At 36.6% G+C, this 26611-nt stretch overlaps 1 protein-coding gene across 1 annotated transcript in view; it reads left to right on the top strand.

Annotated features, from left to right (window-relative positions):
- The window catches only part of ADGRB3 (adhesion G protein-coupled receptor B3), a 751391-nt gene that overhangs the window by 401009 nt on the left and 323771 nt on the right, over nt 1–26611 (top strand). The window contains exons 12-14 of the mRNA XM_057740064.1: nt 236–385; nt 1211–1286; nt 18438–18540. Coding sequence (XP_057596047.1) covers nt 236–385; nt 1211–1286; nt 18438–18540 — 329 coding nt within the window. The remainder of the gene's footprint in view (nt 1–235; nt 386–1210; nt 1287–18437; nt 18541–26611) is intronic.

Here is a 26611-nt window from a genome sequence, read left to right as displayed (position 1 = left end):
CAGCCACTGACCATCACTGTATGATTCCTGCTGAAAGCCACAGAAACCAATTTAATAAGTAAAAATCAGCAGCCTTAATGAATATCATCTAATATTAAGGAATAAGTATGTTTTATAGCCCTGATAAATATCATTTGGACTAGAAATTTTATTTTGAATATACTGCAAGGTTTAATTTGATCAATTTTGATGATACTGAAAGATTTTAGTTGACATCGTTACTTCTTTTTAATAGTGGCTAGCATTCAGAAGCTTCCTGCGGCCTCTGTTCTAACAGACATCAACTTCCCAATGAAAGGACGGAAGGGCATGGTTGACTGGGCAAGGAACTCAGAAGACAGGGTGGTCATTCCAAAGAGCATCTTTACTCCCATATCATCAAAAGGTAAGTATATGAAGTAATTTAAGCCTCGAGCAAAAAATTTATAATTTCAATTTAATAATGCGCTAGGTATAAATTCCCATATGTTAAGCAATTTAGGAAACAGTCTGCACTCATGACTCTAAACTGATTTTGTAACTATAGGAAAGCTAATTTGGGCTTTAAATCTGAATTTACTTGAGGAAAGAATCTATTAAAATGGAAAAGAATTACAAATGCAAATTATAGACCCGAGCTTGTCATGGTCAAATTTCAGTGTTGACAGTCTCATCCCAGTGTAAAGCATGTGGCCTAAGATTTTAAGTTTAGGTATTGAAATGTGTTGGGTTTTCTGTTCCATGCAACGTAATTATTTCTGCCTCACTTAAAAAAAAAATTGGTATCTAAAAACAAACCTAAGAAAAAAATGTTTTAGGAACATCTTCAGTAGCATCTAAAACTTAATGGCCCTTTTCAATAGTGACATTGTGGTTTTAATTCTTACCTTGGAAATTTGGACATTTTAACTGAGAGCTCCAAAAGAGAACTGGCTCTCCCGGACATCATTGGGAATTTAAACTCCTTAGCCACAACTACAGCTGCTTCTTGTCTCAGCCTGAAGGAAGGTTACTTCATGACACAAAGCCACTGAAAACACACCTTCCGGAGCCACAGTTAATGCAGACAGTGTGTGGGCTCACTTGCCCAGAATGGTTAAGAAGCATTTCTTATATCTGGCTTTGCATCAGCAAAGACTGGAATCCCCTTGTAATTAGGAGATAAAGGTTTTATAAGACATAGTATTTTTCTTGCTGTTTTGCTAATATTCTAAAATTTTATTCTTTATAGAATTAGATGAATCATCGGTCTTTGTTCTTGGAGCAGTCCTGTACAAAAACTTAGATCTAATTTTGCCCACTCTGAGGTAAGCTACAAAGTAATAAGCTGTTGTAATCTCTGTAAATTATTCCAAAAATGTGATTATAGCTCATTCTATGAATATAGTCAAACAAGCTTTGGTAATACAAAGGGCTTTTTTCTTAAATGAAATAGAAAATACCAATTTAATGAACAGCTTATTAGCATATTGTGCAGTGAAAGCAACTAGGAAGGACGATTTTGGTTCCTGATTATAGCTCCGTAATTCTTTTGTAACTAATCATGACTTGCCTTAAGAGGGAGGGAAGAAAAAGTGAGAAAAAGAAAACCTCAAGGCTCTATAATGGAATGGATCGTTTTAAAATTAATCCGTCTTCTCCTTTTATTTGTGCTTAATGGTACTGTTCATCAGCATTACATGAAATTAAAGGAGTGTCACAATGCCTAGGAATACACAGTTTGTTCATCTGCACAAGATCTCAATTTCCTTCTAGATAAATATTCAATTACAGTTACGTTAAGAAAAAATGCTGTTGTTCAATCAAAGGACTAATTTTGGAAGAAATCCATTGATTTCTTTCCTCCCAGACCTTAAAAAGAAACAATTACAAATAGTAATTCTACCAACTTGATGCATTTGTTCTACTGTCTTAGTATTTTACCAGATCGTTCAGGAAACATGATACACATCTCTCTGGATGGTGTTGTTCTCACTCTTGGTGACCTGTTTCCCCTCCTCCACCTCACTGTGGAGGACTGAGACCAAGCTGTATTTTAGTTAAATACACCCGCAGGGCTGTGAGCACTTACTCACACCCTCATGAATAAAGCTTTAAGTTTTTTGAGAGGAGAGACTGCGAATGATGTGTACAGTTATACCAGGGACATAACAAATGGTCTAATAAATAAAAACAATTAGAGTTCAGTCCAGCAGAAAAAGGCCTCCTGAGGAAGCAACAACAGCTGCAGTGACTACTCATGATTATTTGGAGAAAATCTATGTGTAGCGAATTATTATTATAGTTGGTGAGTCACCCAGAGGGATGTTTCAAGCACAGGGACAACTCTGGGAAATCTAGCTTTCTTTAACTCGCTTCTGGATGGAATTTGGGCTTTCTGAATTTGAATAGGTTTGTGTTCAGTTTTAATCCACTAATACATTTTCAAAGCTAATAACGTTTACTCTCAGCGTTGCCATGGGTTTTATTAAAACACATTGGTCTGTATGGTTACTGACAGCTAGCACTGATTTATAGTTATACTGCCTCTGTTGCTGTGTGTGATGTTTATTTGGGGAGAAATGTGCTACTAAAGTTAAAAGTACCCAGATACTCAAAGTCAGACCCTTATTTCCACTGGGAGTTCGTTTATGTAAAGCTAATCTTGACAAGAATTCTAGACTAGGCACTAACTCAAAAGCAGATGACTTGGGTTTTAATTTCAATTTAACATAACAGGAAATTTATAAACTTGCTCAGTCACTCAGTCATCATCTGCCTTCAGTTCAACTTCAAAATAGAAGCACCTTTATGTGCAACATTCATTTTATTTGCTGCAGAGGGATATAGTGAATGCAAATAAAATATTCAACATGAAATGTTTTAGATTGTGAATTAGTTTCCCTGCTGTGTGTTTAACAGAGTTTCATTGTGATTAGTCTTATTTTGAATAACACCATAGAACTCGCTCACCTACGCCAAGTCAGGTTATTCCAAGTTTCATAAATCTATACAGTCAAGGGAATTAGAAATTTATCTAGGGATGTCAGCCTTTTTGTAAAAAAAGACAAAGTGTTTCAACATTTTTTAAATTATTGCAGATGTAGTGGTTACTTGTGGGTGGATTAATGGCACCATAGTAGGCGGTTTAACAGGTAAAACTGGGAAAAGCCAAGAGCTGCACCCCTAGTACTTACCTGGGACACAAACAGACTCAGATTAGCCTTTGGGAAAGTCACTAACTTTTTATAAATCGTGGGGTTGGACTCAAAGGTTCTTTTTAACTTCAAACATTCCCTGTCTTTATTTCAGTAAAATTGTAGGATTGTGGCATTCTGACATGTTTTTTTTAGCTTGAAGTTCTTATTAAGAACTTTGCATAAGAATTATGAATATGTATACCCACTCAGACTTTCTAAGTATAAAATAATTAGGTAAATGACTATAGGAAAACAATGTTCACCTTTAGATTCATTAGAAATAATCACAATAAAATGCTCAGCGTGAAAAGTTTGTTTAGGCACTATTTGAAAGGTGAAATATTAGCATTTATTTCTCATTTTCTTTTATTTCATACTGTAAAATAAGGTAACCACTAAGCAATCTCACCTTACTTTTTTTTTTTCCTTTCCAAAAAGTTGTTGTTCCAGAAAGTTTAGTGAGTAGAATAAGCCTTTCAAAGTTCAAAGGTGATGTCTTTGTTTTATAGTCCCTTAACAAACATTTACTAAGCAACAACCCTCTCACTGAACAGTCTTAAAGCTTCTAAATCTCCTCTATTGTCAAAACTCCTAGAACTGCTTAATAAATAGTAAAGGTCCAAGAAATGTTTACTAGAATAATTGTCTTATCTGATAAAATATTCTATATAAGCCATTTTTAAAAAATGAGGTACATTGGGGCTTCCCTGGTGGCAGAGTGGTTAAGAATCCATCTGCCAATGCAGGGGACACAGATTCAATCCTTGCTCCAGGAAGATCCCATATGCCACAGAGCAACTAAGCCCATGAACCACAACTATAGAGCCTACACTCTAGAGCCCATGAGCCACAATTATTGAGCCCACATCCCACAACTACTGAAGCCCATGCGCCTAGAGCCTGTGCTTTGCAACAAGAGAAGCCACCACAATGAGAAGTGAGTGCACTGCAATGAGGAGTATCCCCTGCTCTCCACAACTAGAGAAAGCCCGTGTGCAGCAATGAAGACCCAACACAGCCAATAAATAGATAAACAAATAAATTTATTTAAAAAAATGCAGTACTTAGAAGTTTAGTGTTTACACTATTAAAATATTTTAGGAACAGAGGAATAAAATACATATATTCTGTTGTTCTACTGTAAAATTCGACTGTGTGAATTGAACCCAATAGAAAAGGAAATATTTTCTTATTCAACATGAAAAAAATATACAAATTTGCTCTATATGTTTAGTTATTACTTACCAAATTTTCGTGACACATTTTCTTCTGTGATTGTTTTACTAATAATTATCTGTTGAATATTTTGTAGCCAAGTTTCCCATACACAGAATAATGTCAGGCTTGGTGTAAAGTCTCCAGAAATTTTACATTTTGATACAATATTTTTAAAACAATACTTTGTATAATTTCTCTCACGGGGACCAAGAAGGAGAACTTGAATAGATATAATTTAGAAATTTTCTTTCCTACAAAGACAGAAATAACAGCATGTCAGCTCTTTCACTTAGATATTTCTTTTTCTTCTCTTGCCCTAATATGCATTCAACTGTTCTTCAAGCTGCAATTTCAATTTTACCGTAGGACTGTGTTTCCTTTTACAATTAAGTAGATTCAAATTGTGCTTTCACCTGAAGGAAATGTTTTCTACTCAAGTCCAAACTAAATAAGGGCTATTCTCAGCCTCCCAATTATGTTCTTCAGAATAATGTCTTATAGAGAGGTGCACAGAGCCCATGGACAGTAGTGCTGCAAGCCCTTCAAAGGTTGTGCCATCCAGACTCTGATTCTACTGACGAGAGACTTATTACCTCACTGACTGGCCCAAGATGATATGTGCAGTAAGTGGCTGGGTTCTAAACCATCTCAAGTCTTTGGTCTTCCAAAACCAGGACTCTTCCACTGTCTTGCTGCCTCTGTGATGCTCATATCTACTCCTTGAAGCAGTAAAAATTCCTTAATTTCTACATTCACTTGAATACACACATATCATCCGCAGAAAATCTTGAAAGACCCAGGAGGAGGTGACCGTATGTGGGCAACTCAAGGTGCTTGGGGTCAGCTTGGTGGCCCCAACACAGGCTATGGACACCAAGGCCTGAGGCTGATAGATGAAAGCTGGCCAGCCAAGGACTGGGGGTCCTTTTGAGGGTAGCTGTGACCACCCACACAGGCCCCATTCACATTAGGGAACTAATTACTACCCACAGCCAGGTGAGTTCTCACTTAATGCTGGTGAGGATTTTAAATGTAATACCTTTGAGGAGGACAGTTTGGTAATTCCAGGAGACTTTAAAAATGCATTGTCATTGATACAGCAAGGCCACTGTAGCAATGTATCATATAGTCCTATTAAAAAAAAAGGAAAAAAAAAGGGCACATTAATGTTGCTATTAACACTCAAGATATTGCAAAGGATCTAATTAAAATTATGTACAAGTTACACCACAGTATTATAGTGTCAGGAAAAATATAGATGAACCATAAATAAATAAATAAATAAACAAACAAACATACAAAAAAAAAAAAAACACCCCAATGTTCTCATAAGCCAGTAACATGAAAACTATCTTCTAAAAAGGAAAAAAAAATGTCAATAATGCAAAATCACATGAATTTGCTGTCAATTGCACCAACCTAGTAAAAAATAAGTGATGCTATTTTTTTTCACATTTAGGAAATGGAACCCATTTGAGTTCCCAATATTATAGGAATTAAAGGCAAACAGGAAAAGTAATTGAACTAGAAAATATTGGAAATAATAGAAAAGTGAAACATAATCACTTAAAAAAATTTTTATTGGAGTACAGTTGCTTTACAATGTTGTGTTAGTTTCTGCAAAGTGAATCAGCTATACATATACATATATCCCCAATTTTTTGGATTTCCTTCGCATTTAGGTCACCACAGAGCATTGAGTAGAGTTACCTGTGCTATACAGTAGGTTCTCAGTAGCTATCTATTTTATATGTAGTAGTATATATATGTCAATCTCAATCTCCCAATTCATCCCATCCCTATTTTCCCCACTTGGTGTCCATACATTTGTTCTCTACATCAATGTTTCTGTATCTGCTTTGCAAATAGGTTCATCTGTACCATTTTTCTAGATTCTACATATATGTGATTAATATGATTATTAATATACAATATTTGTTTTTCTCTTTCTGACTTACTTCATTCTGTATGACAGTCTCTAGTTCAATCACTTTTATACCAATACATCCTGAAAGCACTGGACCTGGAGTACTGATTTCCCTCAAGGGCACGTGTTCTTCAGTTTGAGGACCAGACATTGAACTGTGCCTCTTCCTTCTGAATTTGCAATGAAATATTGTAGTTTTGTGATACTCTGTATCTTTTTACAATGACCTATGCTTAGAACATTAGAAATTAAAGTTATCCAAATTTGCATGACTAACACTATAAAATTTTGTAATATTGCATAGTCAGTACATTATTTACAAAAATCTGAGTTTAATTTGGCTATATGTTTGAAAGTGAATTTAAATCCCTGATCTATTAGCTTCATTGTGGGTCTAGGTGTTATCTACCTCAGCAAATCTAACTTGAAATTCTCCTTAGTTTTCAAAGTTCTAAGTTAGCCCAACCCTACTTGTAGCAGCTATCAGCTAACTTTATTTTAATTTTTAAGAACTTTTATTGAGATGTAATTGCCATAAAATAAACTGCATATATTTAAAATGTACAATTTGATATTTTTTTCTTATTAGTAATGTATATATGGCAATTCCAATCTCCCAATTCATCCCACCCCAAACCACACCTCCTCCCCCCCGCTTTTCCCCGTTGGTGTCCACATGTTTGTTCTCTACAACTGTATCTCTATTTCTGCCTTGCAAACTGGTTGATCTGTACCATTTTTCTAGATTATGCATATATGTGTTAATATACTATATTTGTTTTCCTCTTTATGACTCACTTCACTCTATATGACAGTCTCTAGGTCCATCCATATCTCTACAATTGTTCCAATTTCATTCATTTTTATGGCTGAGTAATATTGCATTGTGTATATGTACCACATCTTCTTTATCCATTCATCTGTTGATGGACATTTGGGTTGCTTCCATGACCTGGCTATTATAAACAGTGCTGCAATGAACATTGGGGTGCATGTGTCTTTTTGAATTATGATTTTCTCTGGGTATATGCCCAGTAGTGGGATTGCTGGGTCATATGGTAATTCTATTTTTAGTTTTTCAAGGAACCTCCATACTGTTCTCCATAGTGGCTGTATCAATTTACATTCCCACCAACAGGGCAAGAGGGTTCCCTTTTCTCCACACCCTCTCCAGCATTTACTGTTTGTAGATTTTCTGATGATGCCCATTCTAACCAATGTGAGGTGATACCTCATTGTAGTTTTGATTTGCATTTCTCTAATAATTAGTGATGTTGAGCAGCTTTTCATGTACCTCTTGGCCATCTGTATTTTGGAAAAATACCTGTTTAGGTCTTCTGTCCATTTTTTGATTGGATTGTTTGTTTTTTTGATATTGAGAGGCATGCACTATTTATATATTTTGGAGATTAATGCTTTGTCTGTTGATTCATTTGCAAATATTTTCTCCCATTCTGAGGGTTGTCATTTCGTCTTGTTTATAGTTTCCTTTGCTGTGCAAAAGCTTTTAAGTTTCATTAGGTCCCACTTATTTATTTGTTTGTTTGTTTATTTATTTAATTAATTTATTTATTGGCTGTGTTGGGTCTTCATTGGTGTGCACAGGCTTTCTTTAGTTGTGGCGAGCAGGGGCTACTTTTCATTGTGGTGTGTGGGCTTCTCATTGTGGTGGCTTCTCTTGTTGTGGAGCACAGACTGTAGGTGCATGGGGTTCAGTAGTTGTGGCACAGGGCCTCAAAAGTTGTGGCTCGCAGGCTCTAGAGCACAGGCTCACTAGTTGTGGTGCACGGGCTTAGTTGTTCTGCCGCATGTGGAATCTTCCCAGCCCAGGGATCGAACCTGTGTCCCTTGCATTGGCAGGAATATTCTTAACCACTAGGCAACCAGGGAAGTCCCTACTTACTTATTTTTGGTTTTATTTCCATTACTCTAGGAGGTGGGTCAAAATAGATCTTGCTGTGATTTATGTCACATCAGTTAATTTAAATTTTAAAAGTGAATGTATTCAGCTTAATGACTTTGATGAAGTCCTCAGTTCAATTTTTTGGCATATGTACCTAGGAGTGGGATTTCTGGATAATATGGTAATTATATTTTTGATTTTTTGAAGACGCTGCATAGTGTTTTCCATAGCAACTACTCCATTCTATATTCCTACCACAGGGCAGAAGGCTTCCGATTTCTCCACAACCTTGTCAACACTTTTTTTTTTCTGTTATTTTCTTTTTTCTTTTATTATTTTTTTGGGGGGTACACCAAGTTCAATCATCTGTTTTTATACACATATCCCCATATTCCCTCCCTCCCTCGATGCCCCCCCACCCTCCCTCGAGACCCCCCCACCCTCCCCATCCCAGTCCTCTAAGGCATTTTTCATCCTCCAGTTGAACTCCCTTTGTTATACAACAACTTCCCACTGGCTATCTATTTTACAGTTGGTAGTATATATATGTCTGTGCTACTCTCTCGCTTCGTCTCAGCTTCCCCTTCACCCCCCACCCTCTCAAACCTTGAGTTCTCCAGTCCATTCTCTGCATCTGCGTCCTTGTTCTTGTCTTGTCACTGACTTCATCAGTACCATTTTTAGATTTCGTATATGTGAGTTAGCATACAATATTTGTCTTTCTCTTTCTGACACACTTCACTCTGTATGACAGAATCTAGGTCTATCCACCTCATGACATATAGCTCCATCTCATCCCTTTTTATAACGGAGTAATATTCCATTGTATATATATGCCACATCTTCTTTATCCATTCATTTGTTGATGGGCATTTAGGTTGCTTCCATGTCCTGGCTATTGTAAATAGTGCTGCAATATACATTATGGTACATGTTTCTTTTGGGATTATGGTTTTCTTTGGGTATATGCCCAGGAGTGGGATTACTGGATCATATAGTAGTTCTATTTGTAGTTTTTTTAAGGAACCTCCAAATTGTTTTCCATAGCGGCTGTACCAACTTACATTCCCACCAACAGTGCAGGAGAGTTCCCTTTTCTCCACACTCTCTCCAACATTTGTTGTTTCCAGATTTTTGATGATGGCCATTCTGATCGGTGTGAGGTGATACCTCATTGTGGCTTTGACTTGCATTTCTCTGATGATGAGTGATGTTGAGCATCTTTTCATGTGTGTGTTGGCCATCTGTATGTCTTCTTTGGAGAAATGTCTATTTAGGTCATCTGCCCATTTGTGGATTGGGTTATTTGCTTTTTTGGTATGAAGCTTCATGAGCTGCTTGTATATTTTGGAGGTTAATCCTTTGTCTGTTGTTTCACAGGCAATTATTTTTTCCCATTCTGAGCGTTGCCTTCTAGTCTTGTTTATGGTTTCTTTCACTGTGCAAAAGCTTTTAAGTTTCATGAGGTCCCATTTGCTTATTCTTGATTTGATTTCCATGATTCTAGGAGGTGGGTCAAAAAGGATCTTGCTTTGATGGATGTCATAGAGTGTTCTGCTTATGTTTTCCTCTAGGAGTTTTATAGTGTCTGGCCTTCCATGTAGGTCTTTAATCCATTTGGAGTTTATTTTTGTGTATGGTGTTAGGAAGTGTTCTAATTTCATTCTTTTACATGTTGCTGTCCAAATTTCCCAGCACCACTTATTGAAGAGGCTGTCTTTTTTCCACTGTATACTCGTGCCTCCTTTGTCAAAGATAAGGTGCCCATATGTGTTTGGGCTTACTTCTGAGTTCTCTATTCTATTCCATTGACCTTCCTTTCTATTTTTGTGCCAGTACCATACTGTCTTGATCACTATGGCCTTGTAGTATAGTTTGAAGTCAGGAACCCTGATTCCACCAACTCCATTTTTCCTTCTCAAGATTGCTTTGGCTATTCAGGGTCTTTTGTGTTTCCATACAAATCATAGGATTTCTTGCTCTAGTTCTGCGAAAAATGCCATTGGTAATTTGATGGGGATTGCATTGAATCTGTAAATTGCTTTGGGTAGTACAGTCATTTTCACGATGTTGATTCTTCCAATCCAGGAACATGGTATGTCCCTCCATCTGTTTGTGTCGTCTTTGATTTCTTTCATCAATGTCTTAAAGTTTTCTGCATACAGATCTTTTGCCTCCTTAGGCAGGTTTATTCCTAGGTATTTTATTCTTTTTGTTGCAATGGTGAATGGGAGTGTTTCCTTAATTTCTCTTTCTGCTCTTCCGTTGTTAGTGTATAGGAATGCAAGAGATTTCTGTGCATTAATTTTGTATCCTGCTACTTTACTAAACTCATCAATTAGTGCTAGCAGTTTTCTGGTAGAGTCTTTAGGGTTTTCTATATAAAACATTATGTCATCTGCAAAGAGTGCCAATTTTACTTCTTCTTTTCCAATTTGGATTCCTTTTATTTCTTTTTCTTCTCTGATTGCTGTGGCTAAAACTTCCAAAACTATGTTGAATAATAATGGTGAGAGTGGACACCCTTGTCTTGTTCCTGTTCTTAGAGGAAATTCTTTCAGTTTTTCCCCATTTAGACTGATGTTCGCTTCTGGTTTCTCGTATGTGGCTTTTATTATATTGAGGTAATTTCCTTCTATGCCCATTTTCTGGAGAGCTTTTATCATAAATGGATGTTGAACTTTGTCAAAAGCTTTTTCTGCATCTATTGAAATGATCATATGGTTTTTATCCTTCAATTTGTTGATATGATGTATCACGTTGATTGATTTGTGTATATTGAAGAATCCCTGTATCCCAGGGATAATCCCCACTTGATCGTGGTGTATGATTTTTTTAATGTGCTGTTGGATTCTGTTAGCTAGTATTTTGTTGAGGATTTTTGCATCTATATTCATCAGTGATATTGGTCTGTAGTTTTCTTTTTTTGTGACATCTTTTCCTGGTTTTGGTATCAGGGTGATGGTGGCCTCGTAGAATGAGTTTGGGAGTGCTCCGCCTTCTGCAATATTTTGGAAGAGTTTGAGAAGGATAGGTGTTAGCTCTTCTCGAAATGTTTGATAGAATTCGCCCGTGAACCCATCTGGTCCTGGGCTTTTGTGTGTTGGGAGATTTTTAATCACTGCCTCAATTTCCGTACTTGTGATTGGTCTGTTCATGGTTTCTATTTCTTCCTGGTTCAGTCTTGGAAGATTGTATTTTTCTAAGAATTTATCCATTTCTTCCAGGTTATCCAATTTATTGGCATATAGTTGCTTGTAGTAGTCTCTCATGATCGTTTGTATTTCTGAGGTGTCCGTTGTGACTTCTCCTTTTTCATTTCTAATTCTGTTGATTTGCATCTTCTCCCTTTTTTTCTTGATGAGTCTGGCTAATGGTTTATCAATTTTGTTAATCTTCTCAAAGAACCAGCTTTTACTTTTATTAATTTTTGCTATGGCTTCCTTCCTTTCTTTTTCATTTATTTCTGCTCTGATCTTTATGATTTCTTTCCTTCTGCTCACTTTGGGGTTTCTTTGTTCTTCTTTCTCTAGTTGTTTTAGGTGTAAGGTTAGGTTGTTTATTCGATAATTTTCTTGTTTCTTAAGGTAGGAGTGTATTGCTTTAAACTTCCCTCTTAGAACTGCTTTTGCTGCATCCCATAGGTTTTGGGTTGTTGTGTCTTCATTGTCGTTTGTTTCTATATATTTTTTGATTTCCTCTTTGATTTCTTTAGTGACTTCTTGGTTGTTTAAGAATGAATTGTTTAGCCTCCATGTGTTTTTATTTTCTGCAGTTTTTTTCCTGTAATTGATATCTAGTCTCATGGCGTTGTGGTCTGAGAAGATGCTTGATATGATTTCAATTTTCTTGAATTTGCTGAGGTTTGATTTGTGACCCAAGATGTGATCTATCCTGGAAAATGTTCCGTGTGCACTGGAGAAGAAAGTGTAGTCTGTCGTTTTTGGATGGAATGTCCTATAAATATCAATGAAGTCGAGATGGTCTAATGTGTCATTTAAAGCTTGTGTGTCTTTATTTATTTTCTGTGTGGATGATCTGTCCATTGATGTAAGTGGGGTGTTCAAGTCTCCCACTATTATTGTGTTCCTGTCGATGTCCCCTTTTATAGCTATTAGCATTTGCCTTACGTATTGAGGTGCTCCTATATTGGGGACATAGATATTTACCATTGTGATATGTTCTTCTTGAATGGATCCCTTGATCTGTATGTAGTGTCCTTCCTTGTCTCTTGTAATAGTCTTTAAAGTCTAATTTGTCTGATATGAGTATTGCTACTCCAGCTTTCTTTGGACTTCCATTTGCATGGATTATCTTTTTCCATCCCTTTACTTTCAGTCTATATGTATCCCTTGGTCTGAAGTGGGTTTCTTGTAGGCAGCATATAGAAGGGTCTTGTTTTTGTATCCATTCAGCCAGTCTGTGTCTTTTGGTTGGAGCATTTAATCCATTTACGTTTAAAATGATTATTGACATGTGTGTTCCAATTACCATTTTCTTAATTGTTTTGGGTTTGTATTTGTAGGTGTTTTCCTTTTCTTGTGTTTCCTACTTAGAGGAGTTCCTTCAGCACTTGTTGTAAGGCTGGTTTAATGGTGCTGAATTCTCTAAACTTTTGCTTGTCTGGAAAGCTTTTGATTTCTCCCTCAAATCTGAATGAGATTCTTGCTGGGTAGAGTATTCTTGGCTGTAGGTTTCTCTCTTTCAGGACTTTCAGTATATCCTGCCATTCCCTTCTAGCCTGCAGAGTTTCTGTAGAGAGGTCAGCTGTTATCCTTATGGGTTTTCCCTTATACGTTATTTGTTGCTTTTCTCTTGCTGCTTTTAATATTTTTTCTTTGTGTTTAATTGTCGTTAGTTTGATTAATATGTGCCTTGTTGTATTTCCCCTTGTGTTTATTCTGTATGGGACTCTCTGCATTTCTTGGATTTGGTTAATTATTTCCTTTCCCATGTTAGGGAAGTTTTCCACTATAACCTCTTCAAATATTTTCTCAGACCCTTTCTTGTTTTCTTCTTCTTCTGGGATGCCTATAATTTGAATGTTGGTACACTTAATGTTATCACTGAGGTTTCTGAGACTGTCTTCTAATCTTTTTATTCTTTTATCTTTTTCCTGCTCTGTGGCGTTTATTTCCCCCATTCCATCTTCCAACTCACTTATTCGTTCTTCTGCCTCAGTCATTCTGCTGGTTATAGCATCTAGAGTATTTTTAATTTCAGTTATTTTGTTATCCATTGCTGTTTGTTTTTCTGAGTTCTTATGAACTGTTTCTTGTACTTTCTCTATTTTGTTTTAAAGATTTTGTATCATTTTTACTATCATTCCTCTGAATTCTTTTTCAGGCATTTTTCCTATTTCCTCCTCATTTATTTGGTCTTGTGGGGTTTTTTCCTGCTCCTTTGCCTGCATGGTGTTTCTTTGTTTCCTCATGGTTGTCCAAACTTTTAGGGTTGCTTGTCCTGGCAATAGAGGTTTTTATAGAAGACTGTCCAAGCCTCAGACTAATGTCCAAGTATTGGATTAAACAAATACTAAGTCTAGGAAACACATACATGTATAAGACACACAATTACTGAATCCATTAGGACATAAGGCTCTGGAAAGAGCTGACAGAACCCCAGTATGCTACCAGATATTCAAAGAGAAACCCAACAGAAATTGACAACTGAAACAGAACAAATCAGAGACAAAAGCAAAAGCAAACAAAGAAACAAATAACACCTTACACATACAAACACTAATTCAGGGAGATTTTGTAAGCTAGGATCAAATATAGAAAAGAGCTAGAGTACCACCAGACAGAATGGAGATTCTCAGAATGAAATTAGACAGTTGTACTAAGAACTAAGATAAAGACAAAAACCTAATATTAAATACCAAGGTGGTGCGTCATCTGGAGAATAGGGCAAGGAGTCTGAGCAGATCGATAGTGTTGCTTATAAGTACGTTAAGATAAAATAAACTAAAAATGGCTGGAAGAAAGGGGAACAGAAGAGCATAGTGTGGTTGGAAATATTGAAATAAAAAGAAAGAAATAGAAATGTATAAAAGATAGGGATGAAAGGAAAGTATGAGAGATATATTGTCTGTACTACCAAAATCTTAGCTGTATATAGAAGTATATAAAAAATGAAAATGGAATAAAAAATATCATTAAAATTATGTTATAAAACTTGTAGATCCCTTAGGACTAAGATTGTAATTAATAAAGAAGAAAAAAAAGAGAGAGAGAGAAAAAAAAAATCCAGAACTGATCCCAGAATGGACCAGATCAATAGGATCAATACTAATATTTCTATTTCCTTAGAGTCTCAGCTGTAAGTGTCGTTCTACTCGCCTTGGGTTTTTTTGCATTATTCTGTGACCAGCAGAGGTTCCTTTATTGTTCATCTGTAAGCGTCAGTGTGTGGGGAGGGAGAGGGTACAATAGTGGCTCCTTCCCCTGAGAGTGAGTGAGCAGTGGCGCACTGTTGTTTCAGTCAGGCTTGGAGGTGCCTGTTGCAGAGGGACACAGGTGGCTCAGGTGTAAACAGAAAGTCTTAGAGTTGGGCCTCTCTCAGGTTTTTGTTTGTTTGTTTGTTTGTTTTTCTCGGCAGCCTTCCTGCTGCAGGCGTTCCAAGGGGTTTTAATCCAGCCCGGCCCAAGTGCCGGAGGGTGCTTTTTATCCCTGAGCACCATAGGTGGCCCCCAGGGCGTCTCTCCACTGCCTGTTGCAGAGGCCCCGAAAGAGAGAGAGAGGCTATGCGGGCGGCTCCTCCCCCCTGCCCGTGAGCCTGCAACTTCCAGCCACCATCATGGCCGGGCAGCTCTCAGGGACGGGCACTCCTCACCGCAGACCTCTTCCCTCCTGTCCTCTCAGTCTGTCACCTTATTGGCAACAATGTTTCTCACCCTGAACCAGCTCTCCAGTTCCCACACTCCCGCTCCTGGACCCTCTGTTCAGCTGTGAATCGACGCCTCAGTCCGGGAACGCTGTGCTGTGGTGCGGACCCTCTGTATGTTTCTCACTCCCTCCCGTCTGCCACGGCTCCGCCGCTTCACCCTCTTTGAGCCTCCCTACCGGTTATGTAGGGCTCCTTCTGGTCCTTTCTGGTGTCCGAGGCCGTCTGCTGGTGTTCAGCTGGTTCTCTGTGGAAATTATTGCATCCTTTGGTGCATTCCCAATGCATCTGTGGAGAGGGATGCATTCCACGTCCCTCTACTTCGCCGCCATCTTTTTTCCTCCACCAATATTTTTGTTTAATATGTGTTATTTAATGTCATTCAAATATGTGCTAGCACTGAAAAATGGAAGCATAGTGTAAATGAAGATACATAAATGCTAGATACAAATCTTGCCCTCCTTGAACTAGAATCTTGTGGAAGGAGACATATATAGCATTAATGGCTGCTGGGGTAGAGCTAGTACATGTTAGTAACAGGGTAGGAGGGGACTCACATAAATATGATAAGAACATCCATCTACATAAATATATTGACACACATCCCTTCCCAAATGTATTCCAAATGAGTTAACACACATATGTAACATGCCCTCTCCTCCCCCTCCCCTCACACATACTTAGCAAAAGCCATCGGGCAGATTTCATCTTCCAGGGACCTTCTCCACCAGGCTGATGAAGTAGTTGGTAAAAGTGCCACAGAGTAAACACCCTGAAGAAGGCTGGTTATATAAACCACTTGGCTCTCCACAGCCCAGTTTCCTAGGGCTAAAATCTCTACAAGCCCAAACACACAAGGAGGACTTCATAAATATCTTGACGAACTGTAAATTCCTGTTTGGAATACCAACATCTCTATTTTCCAGTAAACTAGCCACTTATACAACTTCTAAAATAATACAATATATCTGTATACTATCAAATTTAACACTTGTTAAAATTAGTAGTTTATAAGTTAGCATTTGGTCTTATTTATAGCAAGGAAATGGGATTATAAACAGGACCAGAATAATGGGGCAGATTGGATTTGTGCAATGTGTAAATATTTTTGTTTCAGGTAAACAAATCTGAACTAAAATATATTCATTCCTGAAAAAGGAACTTGCATCTCTGTCCCAGGACTGTTCTCTGGGAGAAACCTCCAATTTTTTTTTTTTTTTTTTGATGGTGACAGATTAACTCTTTCCCCAAGCCCAAGTTTATATACAAACTGGGAATCCTGTCACATCTGTTAATATAATTAATCATCCAGTATCACCTCACAGTTAATCCCATCTGTTCTCACTTGATCCCCTGATCACTTCTGCTCACAGAGAAACAGGAAAGTGAGTTTGCAAAGGAAACTTGGCACTTAGAGCTTACTTCCATATCCTTCTCAATGCCTCTAACCTTCAGTTGACACATTTAGTATTAATAACAGTCACCCAGATTTCTCTGTTTGGAACCACCTTCCTCCAAATTTATACTTTGCTGTTTTTCACTATTTTTCTATTAGGCTAGATACCATGAAGCTTCCTGAGTAGAATTTGTTATTTGACAATACTAAATACGTGAAAGATGGGTTAAAAAATGTCATCCCATTCAAAATATGTTTACAGTTCCTCTGCTAAGTATTCCTCCAAGTGTGGCATAGTTGGCATTTTTTTCTGGTGAGATCTTGTGGCAAAGATCAGCTCATTAAAGAAAACATTTTCACAAAGATTGTGAGGTTCAACAGTATTCTATGATATTAGAATTATATGACTTTTGTGATACAGCCATTTTAGAAAATTGTATGGCAGTAACATAAAATTAAACATGCTTTTACCACATGAGCAAGCAGTTCCACTCATAGCTATTTACTTAAGATATATGAAAATATATGTCTATCCAGAATGTATGTATACCAATTAGTCATAATAGGCAAATATGAGTAGCTGCTAAAAATCATAAAAGCTAAAAATCATAAGCAACCTGAAGGTTGCTTACTTAACTGATGAATAGATCACAAATTCCATGTCATGAAATACTACTCAGCTATAAAGAGAAACGGGATTGATGAATCTCAAAAATGTTATGCAAAGTGAATTACGTCAAACACAAAGTCTATGTAGTGTATGATTCTATTTAAATGAAATTCTACAAAGGCATAATTATAGCGACAATATGCCCATGGTTTCCTGGAACCATGGGGATGGGGGTGGGGATCAAGTGCAAAGGGACTCGAGGAAACTGTGAAGGTCTGTCTGTCTGGATTTGGTGGTGCTTGCGTGGTAGCATACTGTTACCAAAAATTTTAAACTGCCCACTTAAAACTGATGAATTTTGTTACCTGTAAATAATGCCTTAAACAACAAAAAAGAGGAAAAAAATTAAATGATTTTTTGTTACCTGTTATGAATTCCCCAGAAGAGTAAAAAGGAAGGATGAATATATATTTTATATATGTGTGTGTGTGTGTGTGTGTATTTCTTCAAGTAACTAAAGTACAATAAAATCTTTAAATCTCTATATAATAGGAGGTGTATAGTATTTTATAGATGTTGAAGGAAAACCTGTGTATGCAAGAAGGAGGGGTTCCATTTTACATGTTTAAGGATAATTTTTTGTAGCTTGTAAATATGATTATATTTAAAACATCCTTGTGAGTGAACTGTATCGGTGAGATATTTCAAAATGCAGACGTGTTCCTTACATCTAGCATATTGAGATAAAGAAGTGGCCTGTAAATCTCTATTGTTGAAATGAATGATGGTCAGTAATTAGCAACAACGTTTATGATATTTAAATTCTACATGTTCTCATTCTATACCATTTTCCAATCATTCATCTTAATGACTTTTGAGATAGTTTAAAAAATGCCAAGACAGCACTTTGCAAGAAGAGTGTTTGGTCTTCTGGAGAACAAAACTGTTAGGTCCACCTTGCGATAATGGATTATATTCTTTTAAAGATTGCCTGAAGGTTTGAATTCATGATCCACCTGCCTTGCAGGTGAATCAGATTTAAGTAATCGAAAGCTTGTCAGCACTGTTGCTTTTCCATCTTTGCTGCATTTAAAATGGTAACAGTCAGCAAGAGCTTTTTCCCCCTGAAGTTTTCCAGTTCCAGATCGGGTCTATTTATAACAAAAAATCTTTCCATGGATAGTATTTCAGTATCATGTTTTAAATCTATTTGTGCAATGTTTCTATGCCTATGCTTAGGATACATTTATTAAAAATGTCATCACAACAGGTACTGAACAGTAAGAATTCATATTCATCATCAACCCTTTCTCCTTTTAATCATAATTATTCTGTTTCAGAAATTATACTGTCGTTAATTCCAAAATCATCGTGGTCACCATAAGGCCTGAACCCAAAACAACTGATTCGTTCCTGGAGATAGAACTAGCTCATTTGGCTAATGTAAGTATCCTCCACTTGGCCTTGAGTTGCTTATAGAATTTACCTTTCAAAGAAGATTAACAGTCATTCTTTTGACTTACAAGACCAGAACACATTTTCTAAACTCTTTAGTGTTGCAAATGAATTAATTTGCTGTGAAGATATGTATTACTATAGAAACAAAATGATATATTAGCCTATACTTTTGTTCATGAGAGAACTGTCTTCAGTTTCTCCGAGATAGTAGTTAATAATCTATCCGTGCCCACATCTTTATTGGGCTCTAAGCTAGGCAATGGGGGAGATCAAGATGAAATAACCAGTTTGGCCACATGGTGAGGAAGACTGCCATGTGAACACACAGGTTTAAGATGCATGCAGCAACAGAAGCTACAGACATAATACACTCCAGGGTACCCCAGGGTAGGAGCGTGGGTGGAGCGCCTTTTTAAAGTGGTACGCCCAGGATCAGAGGAGGTTCCTTGTAGCTACCTGGGTGCTCCAGTGATCTAAATCCAGATCTTCTATTCAGAATGGCAAGAACCCTTTGTTAAATACATCCACCTGCAACTGAAATTCTTCTGACCTTGTTCAGGCCTTATGTAGAAATTTAAAATATCTACTTATTCTTTATACTCATACATCCACCTTAAATACCTAAATCACTGGTTTAAGGGGCAAGGAAGATGATTCCTATTAAAGCTTTCTTAATTATGCTTTTAAAATTCCTGTGTTAAAGTAAAACTGTCTCATATATGTTGCATATACATATTTTTTTATTCCTTGCAAAGTTTTTGTGAACTTGACTTTTGCATACAGTTAATGAAAGCACAAAGTGATTGTCATTTTCCCAAGTTCATATACTTAGTAAATGATATAATGGAATTTATTCTCACATCCTTTAGTTTACAAAACTTATACATTTTTGGTATTTTATAATTTCTGATTTTAAAAAACTCAGCTTCATTTTATATATAAAAAAAGACATATATACACTACCAAATGCAAAATAGCTAGTGGGAAGCTGCTGCATAACACAGGGAGATCAACTCGATGATTGGTGATGACTTAGAGGGCTGGAATAGGGAGGATGGGAAAGAGTGGCAGAAGGGTGGGGATATGGGGATATATGTATAAATACAGCTGATTCACTTTGTTGTACAGCAGAAACTGGCACAACAGTGTAAAGCAATTATACTCCAATGAAGAGCTTTAAAAAAAAAATGACAGTTATCTTCCCCATTAACCACTTTTTACAAAGATGTTCCAGCTTCCTAGATTGCTTAATGAAAATCTGAAATCTCTCAGCAGTAACTTTTAAACACCATGATTAATACTTAAGCTATTAGGTCTTTTCCCACTTTTGCCAAAATGTGACCATACTGGTTCTAACTTTGACAATGTGTTTTATTTCTATTATATCTACCTCTGATACCTTATAATGGCCCTAATCTTACCACTGCACTGAAAGCTAGGAAATACTTTTAACATTACTTTTGAATAAGGAACTTTATTTCTTTGTACCTTGAACACGTATTATAAAGTATTTATTTACATATTTGTTTGTTTATATTATTTACCATGGTAATGTCTATCCAGTTATAAGCACTGGTGAAAATAGTAAGAGATATTAATTCCCTGAATTGCTTACTGAAAAAGCGATGCAATATCAGAATGTGTATCCTGTTTCTTATGCATTAAGTATTTCTGTAAATGAACATTCACAAAACTTTCCTAAAGATAAAATCACTACTGAGAATTTAAAGAACATTTTAATTAAAGGGCATTTTTTTCATAAGTTAAAAAAAGAGTAACCTTAAACATAGTGTGGATAAAATAATCTCATTATTTCACTTCAAGGTAACTATTTGAAATGAACAGATTTAAGCTTTGGGTCAAAATTTTCTGGGTGCATATGTTGTCAGCCCAAGTTCAAAAGAGATAAATCATGTACAAAATTTATTTTCTACATATGGAAACCAGAGTGTATGGTCAATAAATTTTATGACACATCAGCTAGACTCTGGAGTGGCAGTGAAAGTCAGAATATAAGAATGGTGAGATGATTACTGTGAATCACTTAGAATTACTTCTTTCAGTATTTTGAGTGAGTGGTTGACCAGATTCCCAAAATAATGCTCTACTGTAGAAGGCCTAGATTTAAGAGAATGTAGGCAAATCTGTTACACAAAGGGGCTGAGGGAGAAGAAGAAAAGCTTGATCTGGAGAAGACAATGCCTCGAGGTGTCCATCCTGACACACGTCTATCCTGTGTCAGGTGCAGCACCCACCTGTGTTTGTCCTCAGAGACCACCCTGATTCCCAGCCACATGGCGGAGGCTCTCTGGGCTGCTCCAGTCCTCATCTCTTCCGTCCACCTTTTTGTTAAGTCTTTACTGAATTTTTTACAATGTTGCTTCCGTTTTATGTTTCGTTTCTTTGGCCCCACGGCATGTGGGATCCTAGCTCCCCAACTAGGGATCGAACCCACACCCCCCACATTGGAAGGTGAAGTTTTAACCACTGGACCGCCAGGGAAGTCCCATCACTCCATTTATAAATACCACCCACACCGTTGTCTTACCACGCCTACCGTCCTTTACGTCCTACAGTTTGAAATCTCCATTGCTTGTTGTATTGATATTTATACTTACCATGCAGATTAGATTTTGTTAAAGAATTTATTGTACACTGACGGAAGGAATATATGATGGGTTTATTGAGTGTCTTATAAAGTATGTTCTTTTTTTTCTTTTTATTAATTTTTATTGGAGTATGGTTGCTTTACAATGTTGTGTTACCTTCCACTACACAACAAAATGAATCAGCCACACACATACAGATAACCTCTCCCTTTTGGACTTCCCTCCCATTTAGGTCACCACAGTGCATTAGGTAGAGTTCCCTGTGCTATACAGTATGTTCCCATCACTTGTCTATTTTATACGTAGTATCAATAATGTACTCCCAATTCCTCCCACCCCACCACTTTCCCCCTTGCTTTCTATACATTTGTTCTCTACGTCTGTGTCTCTATTTCTGCCTTGCAATAAGATCGTTTACAACATTCTTCTAGATTCCAAATATATGCGTTATTATACAATATTTGCTTTTCTCTTTCTGACTTACTTCATTCTGTATGACACTCTGTAGGTCCATCCACGTCTCTACAAATGACCCAATTTCATTCCTTTTTATGGCTGAGTAATATCCCATTGTGTATATATACCATATCTTCTTTATCCATTTCTCTGTCGATGGACACTTAGGTTGCTTCCATGCCGTGGCTGTTGTAAATAGTGCTTCAATGAACATTGGGGTGCATGTGCTCCATGTGCTTTTTGAATTATGGTTTTCTCTGGATATATGCCCAGTAGTGGGATTGCTGGTAGTTCTATTTTTAATTTTTTAAGGAACCTCCATACTGTTTTCCATAGTGGCTGTACCAATTAACATACCCACCAATAGTGTATGAGGGTTCCCTTTTCTCCACATTCTCTCCAGCATTTATTATTTGTAGATTTTTTGATGATGGCCAATCTGACTGTTGTGAGGTGATACCTCATTGTGGCTTTGATTTGCATTTCTCTAATAATTAGTGATGTTGAGCATCTTTTCATGTGTTTGTTAGCCATCTGTGTGTCTTCTTTAGAGAAATGTCTATTTAAGTCTTCTGCCCATTTTTGGATTGAGTTGTTTGTTTTTTTGGTATTGAGCTATATAAGCTGCTTGTATATTTTGGAAATTAATCCTTTGTCCGTTGCTTCTTTTGCAAATATTTTCTCCCATTATGTATGTTCTGATTTTAACTTATTTTCATTGAAGAGATAGTCAAAAGAGCCTCTGCTGACATACAATAGTCTTCACTAAAATGAAGAAAAGTTGTATCCTAAACATGAACTTGAGGGCAATACAAATATTTTTTAAAAAGTTTTTTTTAATTATAAAATTATTTTTATGGTGCCTTGAACAAGGACCCTATGGCAAATGCACAATTATTCAGAATTACATTGTATCATTTTTACATTGAAAACAGCAAATGTTGACAATAATTTTATACCTATATCTATATGTAAATGTATATTTAATAAAAAAAGACATAATAGTCTTCACTAAAATGAAGAAAAGATGTATCTTAAAAACGTGAAACTTAGAATTGATTAGAACAAGCTGAAATTTCATTATAACTATATAGATACAGATGTATTATCATTGGTATTGCCCTCAGAGTTGAACTATTTTAGATATGACATCTGGCTTATATGAAGACTGTCTGCTTTCACCTATTTTCTTATAGCAAATGTATCTGCTGCACTTTTCTAAGCTGAGAAGGGAATAATGACTTGCAAATTATATCTGTTGCATATACAATGTGCCAAAAAAAATGAAGAATGGAAATTAATAGTTATAATGAGTCTAGGGAAAGGCCTAACATTTTTTAAACAAAATGTGTTCTTTTTTTAAAAAGCTTTTTAATAAATAGCATTTAAAGTATGGTAAGTATAATAAGGCCCTTGGGAACTAGTAGGAATAGGTAATGGAACATGAAATCTTGAAATTCCAAATTGTATTCAGCAAAGCCATTTGCTGTTTTAACCAGCTCATAAGTCATTAAAGAGTAACATACTAAAAAAAAAAAAAAAAAAAAAAAAAAAGAGTAAGATACTATTCTTAGTTCAGTTTTCTAAGCTTATGGCTTTATTGTTATAATCTGTAGAGTCTGAGTTTGTGGTCCTTAATGCTTGGGCAAAGCAATTGTTTGATTATAGGAAATACCAAGTTTGCTTTTCTGAGAAAAAGAATTGTTTTTCTTATTACTTTTCTTCAGTGTGACATACACATCAATATTGTTAGACTCCGTAATGTTCAAGGAAAGTTAATATATTTATTGAAAGTAGTTATTGGGACCTAAATAAGTTCAGTAGAATGGATCTATATGTACACATATACACAAACACACATGCACACACCCACCACTAGGATGCCTTGGTCCTGACAGATCTGAGCCTGCTGTGAATTTCCAAGATACATAACATCCTTATTGTTAAAGGTGAGTTAGAAGAATAAGAAAATAAATGCATTTTTAGTTATCCCATGTTCTATCAACTTTACAAGCCTGAAAGTGCACTTTTTTCAAATAAAAAGTATTAATGTAGTTCCATTTCTGGTGGAAGGACAGATTGGACTACCGTGGCCTGCAGTCTCTGTAGCCTATTTTTGCCTTTCTTTTTATTTCTTCCTCTGAGCAAGAACTCTTGTGGTCTAGGTAGGGCAAACCTGCCATCTTTCAGGATTGAGACAAATCCACCAGGTTTATTTGTAGTTCTCAAATTGACCATATTCACCAATGACCTCATGGGAACTGGGGCTTATGGATTTTATTTTCTTTGCTGTATTTACTTGAATATTAACAGGATCTAGCTAACAAATTAAGGAGTTTGCTTTATGCATATAAAGTAAAATTAATCATGAGCCATGGCCTTTGTAAATCATACTGGAAAACACAATGGAAAACTGTGATGAATACGCTTTTTATCATTAGATAAGCATGAGAAACAATGAAAAGAAATCCCAACATTCATCAGTGGGTATTTTCATAAATAGCAAAGGCTGATAACAACCCAACAAATTAAAAATCAATTGGCAAAGCTTAAAGAAATTCAGTCTATGCATCTATAATTTCTACAAAGTGGTGTTTATATCCCTTCACTTTTTTTTTTCAATTTTTTATTTTTTTTATTTTTTTGGGGGTACACCAGGTTCAATCATCTGTTTTTATACACATATCCCCGTATTCCCTCCCTTCCTTAACTCCCCCCCCGCAAGTCCCCCCCAGCCTCCCTGCCCCAGTCTTCTAAGGCATCTTCCATCCTCGAGTTGGACTCCCTTTGTTATACAACTTCCCACTGACTATTTTACAGTTGGTAGTATATATATGTCTGTGCTACTCTCTCGCTTCGTCTCAGTTTTCCCTTCACCCCCCGCCCCCTCCCATACCTCGAGTTCTCCAGTCCATTCTCTGTATCTGCATCCTTATTCTTGTCACTGAGTTCATCAGTACCATTTTTAAATTCCGTATATATGAGTTAGCATACAATAATTGTCCTTCTCTTTCTGACTTACTTCACTATGTATGACAGATTGTAGTTCTATCCACCTCATTACATATAGCTCCATCTCATCCCTTTTTATAGCTGAGTAATATTCCATTGTATATATATGCCACATCTTCTGTATCCATTCATTTGTTGATGAGCATTTAGGTTGCTTCCATGTCCTGGCTATTGTAAATAGTGCTGCAATAAACATTATGGTACAAGTTTCTTTTGGGATTATGGTTTTCTTTGGGTATATGCCCAGTAGTGGGATTACTGGATCATATGGTAGTTCTATTTGTAGTTTTTTAAGGAACCTCCAAATTGTTTTCCATAGTGGCTGTACCAACTTACATTCCCACCAACAGTGCAGGAGAGTTCCCTTTCTCCACACCCTCTCCAACATTTGTTGTTTCCAGATTTTGTGATGATGGCCATTCTGATTGGTGTGAGGTGATACCTCATTGTGGCTTTGACTTGCATTTCTCTGATGATGAGTGATGTTGAGCATCTTTTCATGTGTTTGTTGGCCATCTGTATGTCTTCTTTGGAGAAATGTCTATTTAGGTCATCTGCCCATTTGTGGATTGGGTTATTTGCTTTTTTGGTATGAAGCTGCATGAGCTGCTTGTATATTTTGGAGGTTAATCCTTTGTCCATTGTTTCATAGGCAATTATTTTTTCCCATTCTGAGGGTTGCCTTTTAGTCTTGTTTATGGTTTCTTTTGCTGTGCAAAAGCTTTTAAGTTTCATGAGGTCCCATTCGTTTATTCTTGATTTTCTTTCCCTGATTCTAGGAGGTGAGTCCAAAAGGATGTTGCTTTGATGTATGTCATAGAGTGTTCTGCCTATGTTATCCTCTAGGAGTTTGATAGTGTCTGGCCTTATATGTAGGTCTTTAATCCATTTGGAGTTTATTTTTGTGTATGGTGTTAGGAAGTGTTCTAATTTCATTCTTTGACATGTTGCTGTCCAATTTTCCCAGCACCACTTATTGAAGAGGCTGTCTTTTTTCCATTGTATACTCGTGCCTCCTTTGTCAAAGATAAGGTGCCCATATGTGTTTGGGCTTACTTCTGAGTTCTCTTTTCTATTCCATTGATCGTCCTTTCTATTTTTGTGCCAGCACCATACTGTCTTGATCACTATGGCCTTGTAGTATAGTTTGAAGTCAGGAACCCTGATTCCACCAACTCCATTTTTCCTTCTCAAGATTGCTTTGGCTATTCAGGGTCTTTTGTGTTTCCATACAAATCGTAAGATTTCTTGCTCTAGTTCTGTGAAAAATGCCATTGGTAATTTGATGGGGATTGCATTGAATCTGTAAATTGCTTTGGGTAGTACAGACATTTTCATGATGTTGATTCTTCCAATCCAGGAACATTGTATGTCCCTCCATCTGTTTGTGTCGTCTTTGATTTCTTTCATCAATGTCTTAAAGTTTTCTGCATACAGATCTTTTGCCTCCTTAGGCAGGTTTATTCCTAGGTATTTTATTCTTTTGGTTGCCATGGTGAATGGGAGAGTTTCCTTAATTTCTCTTTCTGCTCTTCCGTTGTTAGTGTATAGGAATGCAGGAGATTTCTGTGCATTAATTTTGTATCCTGCTACTTTACTAAACTCATCAATTAGTGCTAGCAGTTTTCTGGTAGAGTCTTTAGGGTTTTCTATATATAATATCATGTCATCTGTAAAGAGGGACAATTTTACTTCTTCTTTTCCAATTTGGATTCCTTTTATTTCTTTTTCTTCTCTGATTGCTGTGGCTAAAACTTCCAAAACTATGTTGAATAATAATGGTGAGAGTGGACACCCTTGTCTTGTTCCTGTTCTTAGAGGAAATTCTTTCAGTTTTTCCCCATTTAGACTGATGTTCGCTTCTGGTTTCTCGTATGTGGCTTTTATTATATTGAGGTAATTTCCTTCTATGCCCATTTTCTGGAGAGCTTTTATCATAAATGGATGTTGAACTTTGTCAAAAGCTTTTTCTGCATCTA

The sequence above is a fragment of the Hippopotamus amphibius genome, chromosome 6 (genome assembly GCF_030028045.1).
Source record: "Hippopotamus amphibius kiboko isolate mHipAmp2 chromosome 6, mHipAmp2.hap2, whole genome shotgun sequence".
Lineage (NCBI taxonomy): Eukaryota > Metazoa > Chordata > Mammalia > Artiodactyla > Hippopotamidae > Hippopotamus > Hippopotamus amphibius.
This window is presented reverse-complemented; position numbering and strand designations above follow the sequence as displayed.